This window comes from Macaca thibetana, chromosome 9 (genome assembly GCF_024542745.1).
Source record: "Macaca thibetana thibetana isolate TM-01 chromosome 9, ASM2454274v1, whole genome shotgun sequence".
NCBI classification, from domain to species: domain Eukaryota; kingdom Metazoa; phylum Chordata; class Mammalia; order Primates; family Cercopithecidae; genus Macaca; species Macaca thibetana.
The window spans coordinates 79,370,672-79,387,522 of record NC_065586.1 but is presented as its reverse complement, the minus strand read 5'-3'; the positions used below and the strand labels follow the sequence as shown (position 1 = coordinate 79,387,522).

General features: G+C 36.8%; 1 protein-coding gene across 3 annotated transcripts in view; it reads right to left on the bottom strand.

The window, feature by feature from the left end:
• The window catches only part of PCDH15 (protocadherin related 15), a 1,784,920-nt gene that overhangs the window by 481,576 nt on the left and 1,286,493 nt on the right, over positions 1-16,851 (bottom strand). For all 3 annotated transcript variants that reach the window (XM_050805159.1, XM_050805156.1, XM_050805157.1), the window contains one exon: positions 3,640-3,750. In XM_050805159.1, coding sequence (XP_050661116.1) covers positions 3,640-3,750 — 111 coding nt within the window. The remainder of the gene's footprint in view (positions 1-3,639; positions 3,751-16,851) is intronic.

Genomic DNA, 16,851 nt, shown 5'->3' with positions numbered 1-16,851 from the left:
AAAAAAAATGGAGAGACATTTTAAATATATGGATATCATTATCGTATACAAAGATATGTTAGACTTATGTTACTATTGGTATATACAAAACAGTTAATGATTAACAACCAGCTATCAGATAAGCAGCCCTGATTTGTAGCACTGGCACTTTTCATACTGTAAATGCGCCCACCATGGCTGCAAATGTGAGATCACTGAACTCAGAGCTTGGAAGAGAAACCCACAATTGGCCTTCAAGCAAGTCTCAGCTGACTTTCCATCTCCAACAACTCATGGTTTTAAGTTACAGATTTAAAATGTAGTAGAAATGAGCATCCTTCTTTATCATTTGTGGAAATGTGATGTGTCACAACACTTTGAAAAATAATATAGCATTATCTACTAAGATTAAAAAGTATGTGAATATATATATATATGTACAAATACCTATACACATATATATACATACATATAATTTTCTCATAGCAATTCCATTTTTAATTACTGATTTTTAAACAGTAAAGTACAGTTATTTTAGTGATTTATGTAATACTGTAATAACATCTCAATATATTTCAAGCATTAGTCTAAGTACTTTTTTGTTTGCTAACTTGATAATTGTAACCAGAACAATGTGGTATGTTTTATTAATATACCCATTTTACTGGTTAGGAAATTAACATACAAAATATGCTATGAATCACACAGCTAGTAAATGGCTGAACTGAGATTTGAACTCGGGTGACATAATTCACTACACTCACTGCCTCTCATGAGCATCATGAGGGTAGATATCAATTTGGTGCCAAAAACAAATGAACAAACAAACAAAAACAGAGTATAGTTAAATCAATGGTGATCCATTATTATTATCTTACATTATGTAGCTATTAAAATTATTTGTTCTTAAAACTTTTAAAAACACTTAAAATGTTATAACCTTCTATATTTAACATTTCATTTTGTACTGTATGACTTAAGTTTATAACAAAAACTGTTATTGCATTTAAATTCAAATGTTCATTCAACTCTTCCTAATGCTATTCCTTCCTTTTGATGATTCACATATGTACTTCTGTTTTATAATTTTATCCCTGAAGTGCTAAAAACTCATCACTCCCTCAGTGATGACTAGTGGATCATGCTGGATAGAAATTGTTCCAGATGTCTTTACAAATATTTTAAAACTAGATACCAATTCAGAATATTTCACTTTGCATTTCTATTAAAAAAATACCTATTTTTAATTGCATAATTTAAAAAGCCAGCTTACAAATAGCTTCCATAGCAATATGACTTTATAAAAAAGATATTGTCCCTTTTCTTCACATCTTCAGTTAAACAGAAAAAGGAATTTTCTGTGTTTTTAAGGAAGTCTGAGTGGCCCTCCCTAATATATTTTGCGTTTTCCCATATCCACAGTTTTCACTCTGGTCTATGCCACATGACATTAAAATATATATACACACATACAGACACACACATAACACATATAACATATAATATATAATTATAATATATACAATAATAAATTATTTTTAAAATCTGCAGAAATGTAAATAAAAGCTTATAAACTTAGCTTCAAAAATTAGATCTACATGTCTATCTACATATTTCTAGCTAAATAGCCCTAAATATATATTTACTTAGGTATCTATCTATACGCATACACATTCTGTGTCAGGTGATATATCTCTAAGAAAGGCAAGAAAATGACAAGTTCATGACACATTTTTTTCATATTAGCTTCTTCAGAACAGCTAATTGAGGTTATTTTCCTTTTAGCCTCCCCTGCTATCTCTCTGTTCTGCTGTATGAGCAAGATTACAATGCTTAGGAGTCATTAAAGGCACAGGACGGTTTCAGAGTCTAGATGCTTTAAAAAAGAAAAGGCTATTATTTTTTAGAACAGTTTTAGGTTTATAGAAAAATTGAGAGGAAGGTGTATACACCAATGTCTTCACACATGCACATCCTCCCCACTTAACAACAGCCCTAATCAAAGTTGTACATTGGCTACAATTGATGAATCTACATTGAATGATAATAATCACTGAAGTTCATCCTTTACTTTAAAGATCACTCTTGGTGCTGTACATTCTAGGGGGATGGACAAATGTATAATGATATCTATCCAACTTTGTGGTATCATCCAGAGTATTTTTACTGACATGAAAATATTTTGTGATCCTTCTATTAATCCCTTTTAACCTGCCTTTACCACCATATCCCTGACATCCACTGATCTTTACACCATTTCCCTAGCTTTGTTTTTACCAGAATATTATATATTGGAATCATCCAGTATGCAGCATTTTCTTAATGGTTTATTTTGCTTATAAATATGCATTCAAGATTTCTCCATATTTTTTATATTTTTATAGCTCATTTCTTAACTGTTATTTCAAAAGCGTAAGCTTGTCACTTAATATGGGACTTTTTCTGATCTTCCCTTCTAGCTTTTTTCTCGAGTGGTACTCCCATTCTTCTTACTAAGAAAAGAAAAATGTTTTCAGGTCATCTGTGTGTCCAGTCTCAGGATATGACTATACATAGTATAATTCAGAAGTGAATACCGCATTCCCCTTTGACACATATGGACTTCCTCAACTTTCCTTCCTATCATGCTGACTCAGGTGATACAAGTCTGGAAGGAGATGGGTGGGAGAGAACTCTAAAGAGAGTATCTTCCCAGATAAAAGGAGAAAGGATCAATAAACATAAAAGAAAATCTAGTTTTGCTAACCTTTCTGCCTGCTGCATTCAGACTTGAAATGCAGTTGTGACTCTTAATGGCCATGGTATACAACTAGCTCCCAGCTGATAAGGCATTGGGAAAATAACCACATTTCAGAGAAGAGAGAAGTATAAAGATGGAAGGAACCTAAGTCCCTGGTGATATAATTGAACTGTCAAGCCAAACACTGAGCCACATAATTCCAGAAATTTTATTACACTTCCACTAATAATAACTACAATAAATGTCTATGTTTTATAAGCATATAAGCATGTCTATGTTATATAAGCATATAAGGGTATCTCTGTTGTATAAGCATATAAAGCCTGTCTGTGTTTTATAAGCATGTGTTTGGATGTTCTGTTATTGTTATCTATATACCTTAGCATAAATTTCAGTTATGGGGATATTAGCTGATATCTAGTGAACAATTACTCAATAAATGATAGCCATGAGGAAAAACACGACCAATTAGGCAATGATTCTTTGCCTTTAGTGTACCTTAGAATCCCCTGAAGAGCTAACTAAAAATGCAGATATTCCACTTCCATCATCTGAGATTTTCATTCAGAATATCTGAGGTAGGGTCCAGAAATACGTAAGTTTAATACATACCCAATGTGATTCTGCTGCAGTTATTTGCTGGATCCTACTTTGAAAAAAATACTTCAGTATAGGCTAAAAATTATTGGATCATGGTTAATACATATGAATAATTTAGAGTTCAAATAATATAGTGAATAAAAACAACCTATTCTATCCCTTTTCCCATGTATAAGGATATTATATATAAACACCAAGGGCAGGAGTGCCCTGATGAAGAAGTGAATGACACAGAGCACTCCAAGACTATCTGACACATTTTGGATGAGTTTTTACTTCATAAATTTACAGAAGAAATTTAAAAGAAATTGAATACTCACATTAGCTTGGATTATGACAAAGTAGCGAGTCTTATCTTCATAGTTGAGTCTCTTCCTTAACACTACATTTCCAGTCAACATTAGGGGAATTTCAAAGGTGTCATTGGATGTCTGCAAATATTAAAAATACAGACTTCAGATTATTTGAATGTAAGATAAATTAATAACTCAATATTTTAGTTTAATCCTCTTGGAAGTTACAGATGGCATGCTTACCATCTGAAAATAGAATGACTATAAGCTTCAGAGTCAATATTGTTATCATATTTACAAACATTTAATTTTGATCAATAGGTTTCCCCAGAGTCCTTTGGTAATAATAACCAGAACATTTGTTTCTTATCATAGTTTTTAATATATTATTAGTATCATTCATCAACAGTCTTGTAATAGTTCTAAATCAAAGTCCAGGTATCTGAAAAACTTCCCTATTGCCATATTATCTTTTCACTGTGTTTTTTATCACCAAAGCATTCAAACACTGAAATCTGTTATTTCTACATAGTATCAATTGTCAACATTGATATCCACTCTGTATTTTAAGTATTATCAGGCATTAAATAATAATAAAAAAAACCCCACACAGTTACAAGTCACTTAATGATGGGGTACATTCTGAGAAATGTGTTGTTAGGTGATTTTTGTCATTGCGTGAACATTATAGAGTGTAGTTTCACAAACCTAAAATAGATAGTGTACTGCATACTAAGGCAGGTGATGTAGCCTATGGCTCCTAGGCTACAAACCTGTACAGCATGTCACTGTACTGAATGCTATGGGCTACGGTAACACAGAGGTCACTATTTTCTGTATAAATGTAATCTAAACATAGAAAAGGTATAGTAGGAATACAACATTATAATTTTATGAGACCACCATTTGCTATGTGGTATGTCATTGACCAAAATATCATTATGCAGAGCATGACTGCACGAACTTGAATCAGTTCGTTATTGTGAAAAAAAAAAAATCCAGGTTATACATCAATTTTTTCTTTCAGGTTCCACAACTTCTGCTCATTAGTTAAGTTTTCTGCCCTGTCTAGGATTGAGTTTTTTCCTGGTAGCACGGAGGTCATAGGGCAACACTAGTGCTCTGGTATAAGCAGCCCTGCATTAAATGAATTCACAAGTTAAGGGACTATAATTTAAAAGATGAATCTCTTATTCTTAAAAAGACCTTATGTCACTTTTGTATTTTAGTGCCATTTTAAAGAATGATGAAATTGTTTCTAGATAGGTTCAATACATCAGTGCTATTTCGTTCATTGAAACTGTTTTGTGGTTGTTCAGTTGTCTTGTGCATTTGTGCTTGTGATTTTTGTTCTGGAAATCACATTTAGTAAAATATATAGTTTGGAACTGCATTAGATTGCTGCAAAAGCAAGAGGAGGGGGAAGAGAGGGAAAGAAAAATGAGGGGAAAAGGCAAGGGGAAGGAGAAGAGAAAGGGAAGGGGAAGTGTGGAAGAAGAAAAAAAGAACTGTGTGAGTGTGTGTGTGAGAAGGAAGACAGAGAGAGTGTGTTTACACCCTCAACTTAGTGTAAGTATATTCTTAAGAGTCACATAAGAAGTTAAACTCAATGAAAAAAAATTTGATTCAAATCTCCCAGCTCAGGCTCAATCAATGAAATGTGCGTAGTTTAGCCTTTCATGTCTAGAGCTGTGATCTGTCTTTCTTTCTCTCTTTGTCTCTCTGTCTGTCTCTCTTTTTCTCCGGGGTGCATAAAGACACATACACACACTGCACATTTTGCAGAATTAATATATATTTTTAAATGATTCATTCTGCGTTCCTCATGTAATGGGCCTTGCAAATCTTTCTTGGATGCAGTTATTTAAAAGCAACAATTTAAAATAAAAATACAGAAAATGAAAATGAACAACACAATTAAAAACAGACATTTGACATTTTCCCTAATTTTTTGCCTATTCAACATTGCTTATACCTATGAGTGGGGCTGGCAATTATGACAGGCGAGTGTAAAAATGATTGAATCTAAATATGTAAGTTGAATATGGGCAAAACCTTGGTTAATAATTGCTATTTACACTGTTAAACCTATCCTAATGTGTTGTTATGAGGTTATTACATTTTAGTGACTCAATAATATAGAAATACATATCAGTTTCTAGCATAAATATGGAAGATACTGTCGTCTTAACACAAAACTACTGGACTCAGAACCCCAAGTTAGTTCACATATCCGGTGACATTGTGCCTCAGAAGAGGCTACGTCTCTAAATGAGATGAGTCTTGAATAGTCTAGCTTAAAAACAATTCCATTCATTGTAATTCCATTCTGTTTTACCAGGAATCATTTTGCAGATGTACATGTGATTCCATTTTGAGTAATTAAAAAATTTTATCTTAATTGCAAAGATAGACAGAAGCTAAAAATCCCTTTTCAAGTTATAGAAGTTTCTGTCGGGATATAAAATTTAGAACTTCAACAGTTCTAAACAGCATTTGGGGACTATTGATAACATTAATTATGGAGAAATAGCTAATATGCTAGTGAGAGCAGAGCATAAAATAAAAACAGCCTGGATCTGTGTTGTCTTTGCATTACTGAGAAAATCTTGATATTACCCCATGTCTGAAAAACTTATTGTGATAGATAATAAATTATCTTTTTGTTTAAATCATCTTTAGTTTTTTGCATATATAGTAATATATATAGTATGTATGTATATATGTTTTATATATAGAGAGAGCGAGCGAGTACAATTTCTGCAGCTGAAAGCACTTTGATACATGATTATTCCTGTCTCTATGGCTTTACACTGTAGGCCTCTCTCTTTTCCAGACAGGCCATGGCTCTTCACACCTGATATTTGCTCTTATTTTTCTCTTGCTTAAATATCCTATCACTTATTTCTCTGTGTACTAATCTTTGCAAACTTTACTCAGTGAAACCTTTTAAATGTAATATAAACTGTACTATATAAGTACACTGTACTATATAAGTCTAAGAGTGACTGCACTCTCTATTCTTGCTATTTATTTTTCATTTCTTTCATTCTTAGAAGTTTGTTCCACCAACGAAGCAGAAAAGTTTGGGAACAGAGCAATGCCCATTTACTTAAGCAAGCTTACATTACTAAAGCCAGGTCATTGCCCCCTTTCTGATAGTCGTAGATATTCACTTTAAAACACAAACTAACATTGGCTTTTTTGGGTGATGAGAATTTAAGTGCTGTCTATCTGCACTGTATTAATGAGAAAAATCCAATTATGGTTAAATGATTTAATACCCACAGGCCCCAAACACCTGGCCTCCATTAAGGAAGGTCCACTCACTACTTCCTGACAGTTCAGTGACAACAACTGTCAAATAAGGGATAATTCTCCATTTAGTAAAATGAGGGCATAAGGCAGTTTAAGCAATTTATCACTATCACAGATATGGGAAGCAGGGCAGGAGACAGCTGTAACATCCACGCCACACATATTCACATTCAATAACGGAAGGAGCAAGAATGCTGATGCTCTAGCAACTCTGTTTCCCAAGATGATTCCATCTCCCCAGAATCCCCTGTACTAATATGGGTTTGCACCAGTTTAGACAAAACGGCAGCTCTCTGCAAGAAGGTGTTGAATCCTACAGTTAAAGATGCTCTAGAAATGGAATATGGGGTTATTAGCACTATTTCGTCTCAGCTGATAGATTTGGTCTTCATCATTTTTAGGAAAGAGGGAAAGACTTCAGTCTTTCACACCTATGTTGTAAGTATTGTTTGTAATATTCTCTTTTCAGCTGTGATGACTAGAAATTCAGTTCAAAGGAAGACAATTTTTAAAGAATACACACACACACGTATATATATTTTCTGCTGACCTAAAGACAGACCCTTAGTACAAAAGTGCCTCAATGGGCCTATAATTGAGAAGTGGTGGAAATTTAGATAATTAGGATTTTATATTTGTCTCTAAGAGGCTGTAAATTCTCTTATTGTTTTTTGACACTTTTTTTTGAAATCTCTTCCTTATCTCTGTATCTTTTTCTGTACCTCTCTCTTCTCTCTTTGGGTTTTGCCCATTTGTTCACAATGAATATAACTGTGAGTCCGTGTTTTAGTTCCAGTAAACAGCATCAATTTTGCCCTTATCAATCTTTAGTCTGCCTTAAACTTGTCTCTGATTAAGCTCAGGCTACTGTGCCATCAGCTGCTGAACATTCTATGTTATTGTCATTGTTTGTGTGTCTCCTCTAATCTAATTTCCTGAAGTAAAAAGTGGAGGACTAAGTAAGGCTATGCAATTTTTTTTCCACCCAAGACGGACTGGGATTTGAGCAGGCAACATTAACTTAGCTCCTAAGAGAAAGTCCCAATAATCTGATCATCTTTTCTGTTTCATACTGTTAAAACATGTCCCTGGCTGATAGACAAAATGGACTCCCTGTGACTAACTGAAGTAAGTTAAAAGAAAATCAACAAAACCAGGTAGCCATGCCAGGGTGACAAAGTGGTCACATACTCTGTGTTCTCAGAGAGATGTCAAAGCATCACAGGATCTTCCTTTCTACAATTAATATGGTTTTGTTGTGTCCCCATGCACATTTCATCTTGAATTGTAGCTTCCATAATTCCCATGTGTTGTGGAAGGGGGCTGGTGTGAGATAATTGAATCACGGCATTTCCCCTATACTGTTTTTTGTGGTAGTGAATAAATATCCCGAGATCTGATACTTTTATAAGGGGAAATCACTTTCACTTGACTTTCAATTCTCTCTTAGTCTGCCTCCATGTAAGACATGCCTTTCGCCTTCCACCATGATTGTGAGGCCTCCCCAGGCACATGGAACTGTGAGTCCATTAAACCTCTTTTTCCTTATACATTACCCAGTCTCACGTATGTCTTTATCAGAAGTGTGAAAAAAGACTAACAAAGTAAATTGGTACTGGTAGATTGAGGTCCCGCTGTAAAGATATCCGAAAATGTGGAGGCAACTTTGGAACTGGGTGGCAGACAGCGGTTGGAACAGTTTGAAGGGCTCAGAAGGACAGGAAAAGGCAGGAATGTTTGGAAGTTCCTAGAGACTTTTTCGTTGGCTTTGACCAAAATTCTGATAACGATATGGACAATGATATCCAGAGTAAAGTGGTCTCAGATGGAGATGAGGATACTGGAGTAAAGGTGACCCTTGTTATGTTTTACCAAAGAGACTGGTGGCATTTTGCCCCTGATGTAGAGATTTGTGGAACCTTGAACTTGAGGGAGATGATTTATTTGGTGACATAAGTTTCTAAGTAGCAAAGCATTCAAGATGTGACTTGAGTGTCATTAAAAGCATTCAGTTTTAAAAGTGAGACAGAGCATAAAAGTCCAGAAAATGTGCAGCCTGATGATGCAATAGAAAAGAAACACCCATTTTCTAAGGAGAAATTCAAGCCAGTTGCAGAAATTTGCATAAGTAATGAGGAACCAAATGTTAATCACGAAGACAATGGGGAAAATGTCTCCAGGGTGTGTCAGAGACATTTGTGGCAGCCCCCTCCCATCATAGGCCAGGAGGCCTAGGAGAAAAAAGTGGTTTCATGGGCCAGGTCCAGGACCCCCGTTCCGTGTGCAGTCTAGGAACTCGGTGCCCTGTGTCCCAGCTGCTCCAGCCATGGCTATGAGTCAAGATATAGCTCGGGCTGTGGCTTCAGAGGGTGCAAGCCCCAAGCCTTGACAGCTTTCACATGGTGTGGAGCCTATGGGTCCATAGAAGTCAAGAATTGAGGTTAGGGAACCTACACCTAGATTTCAGAGCATGTATGGAAATGCCTGAATGTCCAGATAAAAGTTTGCTGCAGGGGCAGGGCCCTCATGGAGAACCTCTGCTAGGGCAGCGTGGAAGGGAAGTGTGGGGTTGAAGTCCCCACAAAGAGTTGCCACTGGCACACTGCCTAATGAATCTGTGAGAAGAGAGCCACTGTCCTCCAGACCCCAGAAAGTAGATTTACCGACAGATTGCACTGCATGCCTGGAAAAGCAGCAGACACACAATGTCAAACTGTGAAAGCAGCCAGGAGGGAGGCTGTGCCCTGCAAAGCAACAGGGGTGGAGCTGCCCAAGACCATGAGAACCCACTTCTTGCATCAGCATAACCTGGATGTGAGACATGGTGTCAAAGAAGATCATTTTGGAGCTTTAAGACTTGACTGCCCCACTGGATTTTGGACTTGTATAGGGCCTTTGAACCCTTTGTTTTTGTCAGTTTCTCTCATTTGGAATGAATATATATATATATGTTATATATATACATACCCAATGCCTGTACCCTCATTTTATTTAGAAAGTAATTAACTTACTTTTGATTTTACAGGCTCATGGTTGTAAGGAACTTGCTTTGTCTCAGATAAGAATTTGAACTCTGAGCTTTTGAGTTAATGTTGAAGTGAGTTAAGACTTTGAGGGACTGTTGGTAAGGCAAGATTGGTTTTAAAATGTGAGGACATGCGATTTGGGAGGTGCCAGGTGTAGAGCAATATGATTTGACTGAATCCCCACTCAAACCTCACCTTCAGCTGTAGCTCCTATAATCCCCAAGTGTTGAGGGAGGGACCTGGTGAGAGATACTTAAATCACAGGGATGGGTCTTTCTCATGTTGTTCTCATGTTAGTGAATAAGTCTCACAAGATCTGATGGTTTTATAAGCGATTTATAAGGCCCTCAATTCTCTCTTGTCTGCTGCCATGTAATACCTGTCTTTCACCTCCTGCCATGATTGAGAGGCCTCCCCAGCCACATGGAACTGTGGGTCCATTAAACCTCTTTTTCTTTATAGATTATCCAGTCTTAGGTATGTCTTTATCAACAGTGTGAAAACGGACTAATACAACAATGAAACAAAAACAGATACTGTTTGGTGCCAAGATAAACTGTGGCTGGAACTACCACCTTTTGCCCCCTATGCCATCCCTACACTGGCCTTTTAGCACCAGCCCTTTAAAAGAAACATCTGACAGAAACTTCTGGTTTGGAGCTTGGAAATCAACCAATCAGAGTGCACATGAATCAACCAATCAGTGTATAGAACAGTCATGACTCATCTGTTTTGACCAATCAGAATTAAGCAAGGATCTATCCTTCATTTGGATGAAGACAGCTAATTGGGAACCTGGGTGGGAACTTTAGCTATAAAACCCTAACCCTGTATTTGTTCTCTGAAATGTATCTTAGCTTGAAACCACAGGCTGTGTATCCATGGTTTGAAAACTATTCACTGAAATAAAGTCTCTTTTCTCCAAATTCCTTTCCAGAGGTCTTTTGCTCACAATACAAATTTACCACTCTCCCTCAAACAAATACAAAATAGATTCGTGCACATTTAATGCTACATTATGATTACAATGCAGTTCAACTTATCTTATTCCAGTCAACTTCCCAGGAAACTGTATTTGTGCTTGGTTGGGTTTTGAAGCATATATGTTGTAAACTTAAAAGTCACAGTGTTGGTGTGAAAAGACTGAGGTTCAAAGTTTTACAAAAAGAAGGCCTTTACACCATGACGTAATTATACATGAGTTTCCAGTAAAATTAGAATATTATGAATTTATGGAGGCATGGGAATCTCATGATATAATGTACCCTGCAAAGTATTATTAAACTACAGTAAATTTTTTTAGTAACCTACCTAGGAATAAGTAATCACTGTTTTAGCTTGACCTTAAATATTTTATTGACATCTGAAATTTGGACTTTGACTTATATATATATATACAGAACTACCTCAGGATGGTGATTTGTTTAAAAATCGTTTGTCCTTAAAATATGGTTTTAACTTTCTGACTCAGATAATTCAAATGCTTACACATTACAAATGAAAATTATGGCTCATATTTTCTGAATTCTCTCAAAGCTACAGGGAGTAAAACATATTACAAAAAAAGGACAATTTACTCAGGAGGACTTGATAAAAGATGTTACCACCCACTGAAACAGCATTGTAATACCTCGAAGAAAGAAGCTGCTTATTCATATTGCTTAAGTGTTTTCATTTTTTCTTTTTTCTGAGTAGTAACATTAGTTAATAGCAATGTTGTGCTGCTTCCTCAGTCCACTGGAGACTGCTACAAGGGACATGTCATCAGTCTCCTCCTCATCATTTTAGGTCAGACCTAAAATGCTGAATAAACATGCCTCCAGTCTGGCATTAAAATAAAAAAAAAATAAGATAAAAAAGACATGATAATTTATTGTATAAATATACTAATCTTTCTAACAATGAGATTTAATATATCAGAATAGCTATATTTAGATTTTTCCAAGAAGACACATCCTCAAAAATGAAAGTTATTGCAGATCATGTGATGACAAATTCTTACCCACTTCAGAGTTTTTCTTTCATTTTTTTCAAAACAATCTGATTCAAGCTTGTCCAACCCATAGCCCACCAGCTACATGGGCCCAGGTTGGCTTTGAATGTGGCCCAACACAAACTTGTAAATGTCCTTAAAACATTATAAGATTTATTTGTGAATTTTTATTATTAGCTCATCAGCTATCATTCGTGTTAATGTAATTTATGTGTGGCCCAAGACAATTCTTTTTCTTCCAGTGTGGCTCAGGGAAGCCAAAAGATTAGATGGACACCTCTGAAGTAGTTCAGTGCATTATGGACACTCTTACTTTACTTTGTATTACCATGAAGGCATTAAACAAAAAATATGTCAACAGTATTTTACAATAACGGTGATGAGTACACTACAGATTGCATAGAAATTAAACATCCCTCATTAAAGACCTGACAACATATATTGTCCAGTACACATTTTTACATAGTCTCTACTACCAAGTTCCAACAGATAATTCAAGTTGTACTTAATAAACAGAAGGTAACCAAATGAGAAAATGAACTTATATTATACAAAGGAAAGAAGAATACTTCTTCTTGTGAACATTAGTGGGGACTGACAAAGATTCTTTGCTTGGCCAAACTTGATCAGGCTTCTGAATCTTCTCCTAGGTTCATCTGTATACTTCCTTATAAAATCACTTTTTAACAAAGAACCATACTAAATCACTTTAGCAAGAACTACTCTATCTTTGATAAATGATCTACCTTGATAACTCATCAGGTTTCTCATCCTGCACCACCCATTAGATGATGTCTGATTACCCTGACTTGTCTTCAGCAACAATCATATTAGCTTGTTTTAGCCAGAATCCCCCATATCTCTGATGTTTTCTCCCAGTAATTTTCCATCCAGTGACCCCGACCCTGCTCCTTGGCTACAAAGTCCCACTTGCCAATGTTTTATTTGTAGTTGAGCCCAATATCTCTCTCCACTTGCAAGACCTCACTGCAATGATTTCTATACTCATTGCAGTGGTCCTGAATAAGGACTTTCTAACTATGTTTAAATACATCATTAAATAATATTTTTCTTTAACAATTATCTAGAGGATTTTTAGAATAAGATATTTACTAAATTATTTTTTTCTAAATACTTCATCCATGAAAGGATCGGGAATGCTGCAGGAACAAACCCTTAAACTTTTATTTTTTCTTTACTCTTCGTATCTTTATATCTAATATGCATCAGCAAGTGGTCTCTCTTTATTGTTGTCATTGGCTAATGAATGTTTCTCCTCAACATGTTTTTCTCTGATCATAACAACAGGGGCAGGGAATATGATTACTTGATTATGGGTTCTTTGAGTTTGCACTTCATTATTCAAAGCAAATACTTTTCTCCAGGCAAGAAAAGTACACCTCTAGCATGTATCCAAAGAGAGGAAGAACCAAACATTTTTGATAAACAGCTCAAGTGCTTTTGTTAATAGCAGTGAATCCATATGGATCTCTGGCAACTCGGTCCTAACTTCAGAGGAAAGAATGTGATTTGGGTAAGGAGTAAGTTTAAGGCAGAGGGAGAGATTGAGGTGAGTTTTAGAGCAGGAGTGAGAGCTTATTAAAAAGTTTTAGAGCAGGAATGAAAGTAAGCAAAATTCTCTTGGAAGACGGCTAAGTGGGTGACTTGAAACATCAAAGAGCCTTGTTCATCCCTTCACTGAAGGTTTTCTACACGGGCATGGTTTGGGGATTTGCAATTCTCCTCCCTTGATTTTTCTTTTGGGGCAGGCTGTCCACATGCACAGTGCCTGCTGGTGCACTTGGGAGGGGCTTCATGCGCAGAATGTTTACTGAAATTGTGTGCATGCTTACTTGAGGCATTTTTCCCTTGCCAGTTGAGCATTCCCAGAAAAAGGTCATATACTAGTAAAATTCTGCCTTTTTGCTTCTTAACATGCATGCTTCAGCCCTCTCACCCAACTTCTCAGCTCTTATTGGGAAGCTGCTGATCACCAGCTTCAAGTGTTTTCTATCTATTGGCAGGCTATCTTTCCCTGGCACTGGCTGCTACTAATTATTATTTTACAGAGAAAGTTTAAAAGCCACCTAACCATCACCTGATGGTCAGCTGACATTCGTGGGGGTGGTCCTCTCCTGCCCTGATCATGTCTGCCTAACCATTTAGTTGATATGGTTTGGCTTTGTGTCACCACCCAAAACAAATTACAATGTCAAATTGTAATCCCCATGTATTGAGGGAGGGACCTGGTAGGAGGTGACTGGCTCATGGGGGCAGTTTCCCCCATGCTGTTCTCCTGATAGTGAGTTCTCATGAGATCTGATGGTCTAAAAGTGGCACTTCCCTTTTCAGTCTTTCTGCCTCCTGCTGCATGTAAGATGCACCATGCTTCTCCTTCACCTTCTGCCATGATGGCAAGTTTCCTGAGGCCTCCCTAGACATTCAGAACTATGAGTCAATTAAACCTCCTTTCTCTGTAAATTACCCACTCTCAGGTACTATCTTTATAGCAGTGTGATAACAAATTAATACAAGCAGTTGGTACTGGGATAGTGGAGTACTGTTAAAATGATAACCTGAAAATGTTGAAGAAACTTTGGAACTGGGTAATGGGCAAAGGTTGGAACAGTTTGGAGGGCTCAGAAGAAAACATGTAGATGTGGGAAAGTTTAGAACTTCCTAGAGACTTTTGAATGGTTTCAATCAAAATGCTGGTAGTGATATGGACAATGAAGTCCAAGCTGAGGTGGTCTCAGATGGAGATGAAGAACTTATAAGGAACTGGAGCAAAAGTCACTCTTGCTATGCTTTAGCAAAGAGACTGGTGGCATTTTGCTCCTGCCCTAGAGATCTGTGGAACCTGGAATTTGAGAAAGATGATTTACAGCATGTGGCAGAAGAAATTTCTAAGCAGCAAAGTATTCAAGATATGACCTGGCTTTTTCTGAAAGCGTACAGTCATATGTGTTCATGAAGACATTATGTGAAATTGGAACTTATGTTTAAAAGGGAAGCAGAGAATAAAACTTTGAAGAATTTGCAGCCTGATCATGTGGTAGAAAAGAAAATCCCATTTTGTGGGGGAAAAGTCAAGTTGGGTGCAGAAATTTGCATAAGTAACGAGCAGCCAAATATTAGACAAGACAATGGGAAATATGTCTCCAGGGCATTTTAGGGATCTTCATGGCAACCCCTCAAATCACAGGCCTGGAGGCCTAGGAGGTTTTCTGGGCTTGGTTCAGGGCCCCACTGCTCTGTGCAGCCCTAAGACATAGCATCCTGTGTCCCAGCCACTCTAGCTCCAGCCATGGCTAAAAGGGACCAACGTACAGTTCAGGCTATTGCTCCAGAGGGTGCAAGCCCCATGCCTTGGTGGCTTGCATGTGGTGTTGGGCCTGAAGGTACATAGAAGACAAGAGTTGAGCTTTGGGAACCTCCATCTCAGTTTCAGACGATGTATGAAAATGCCAGTATGTCCAGACAGACATCTGCTGCAGGGGTGGAGCCCTCATGGAAAACATCTACTAGCATAATGCAGAGGGAAAAAGTGGAATTGGAGTCCCCACACAGAGTCCTCACTTGGGACTGCCTAGTGGAGCTGTGAAAAGAAGCCCACTGTCTCCTCCAGATCCCAGAATGATAGATCTACAGACAGCTTGCACCATGTGGTTGAAAAAGCCACAAGCACTCAATGCCAGCCTGTTAAAGCAGCTGCAGGGGTTGTACCCTGCAGAGCCACAGGGGCAGAGCTGCCCAAGGTCTTGGAAGCCTACCCTTTGCATTAGTGTGCCCTGGATGTGAGACACAGAGTCAAATGAGATTATTTCTAAGCTTTAAGATTTAATAACTGCCCTTCTGGGTTTTGGACTTCCATGGGACCTGTGGCACCTTTATTTTGGCCAATTTCTCACATATGGAATGAGTGTATGTAATGTATATAATGTCTGTATCCTCATTGTATCTTGGAAGTAACAACTTGTTTTTGATTTTATAGGCTCATATGTTAAAAGGAGTTGCCTTGTCTCAGATGAAAGTTTGGACTTAGACTTTTGAGTTAATGCTGAAATGATTTAAGACTTTAGGGAACTATTGAGCAGGCATGATTGGTTTTGAAATATCAAAAGGACAAGAGATTTGGAAGAGGCCAGGGGTGGAATTACATGATTTTTCTCTGTGTTCCAACTCCAATCTCATGTTGAATTGTGATCTCCATGTTTCTAGGGAGTGACCTGGTGGGAGGTGATTGAATCATGGGGCAGTTTTCCCCATGCTGTTCTTGTGACAGTGAAGGCATTCTCATGAGATCTGATGGTTTAATAGTGGTAATTCCCCCTTCACTCTCTCTCTCTTGCTGCCATGTAAGATGTTCCTTCCTTCCCCTTTCCCTTTTGCTGTGATTGTAAGTTTCCTGAGACTTTCCCTGTGAGTCCATTAAAATTCCTTTATTATAAATTACCCAGTCTTAGATATTCTTTATAGAAGTGTGAAAATGCACACTATTTTGACACTTTTACTTTAAATTGGATCAATCAGTTCAGCAACTATTTATTCCCAAACTTGTTGCTTCTTTGTTTTAGAACATCATTTGAATTGCAATAAAAAGATTTGCAACAGAACAGAAAGGCTCAATTTTAGCTATTCCAATTTTATTCATATATTAAATAAAATAGTTATGGTGAAGAATTTACAATAGTTTGCTATTATTGAGATGTTATTATTTTGACTAGTAAAAGTACCACATTATGGTGCTATTAATATAAGCAGAATTACTAGAGATTTAGTAGTAGCAGAACATAAAATTTAGCATGTATTTCCTCACAGGTCTTACAAGAGAAGAAACTGGTACTGAGGTTTACACTAATTTTATATGAAGTCTAAAGGTGGATTCTCTCCTTAAGATTG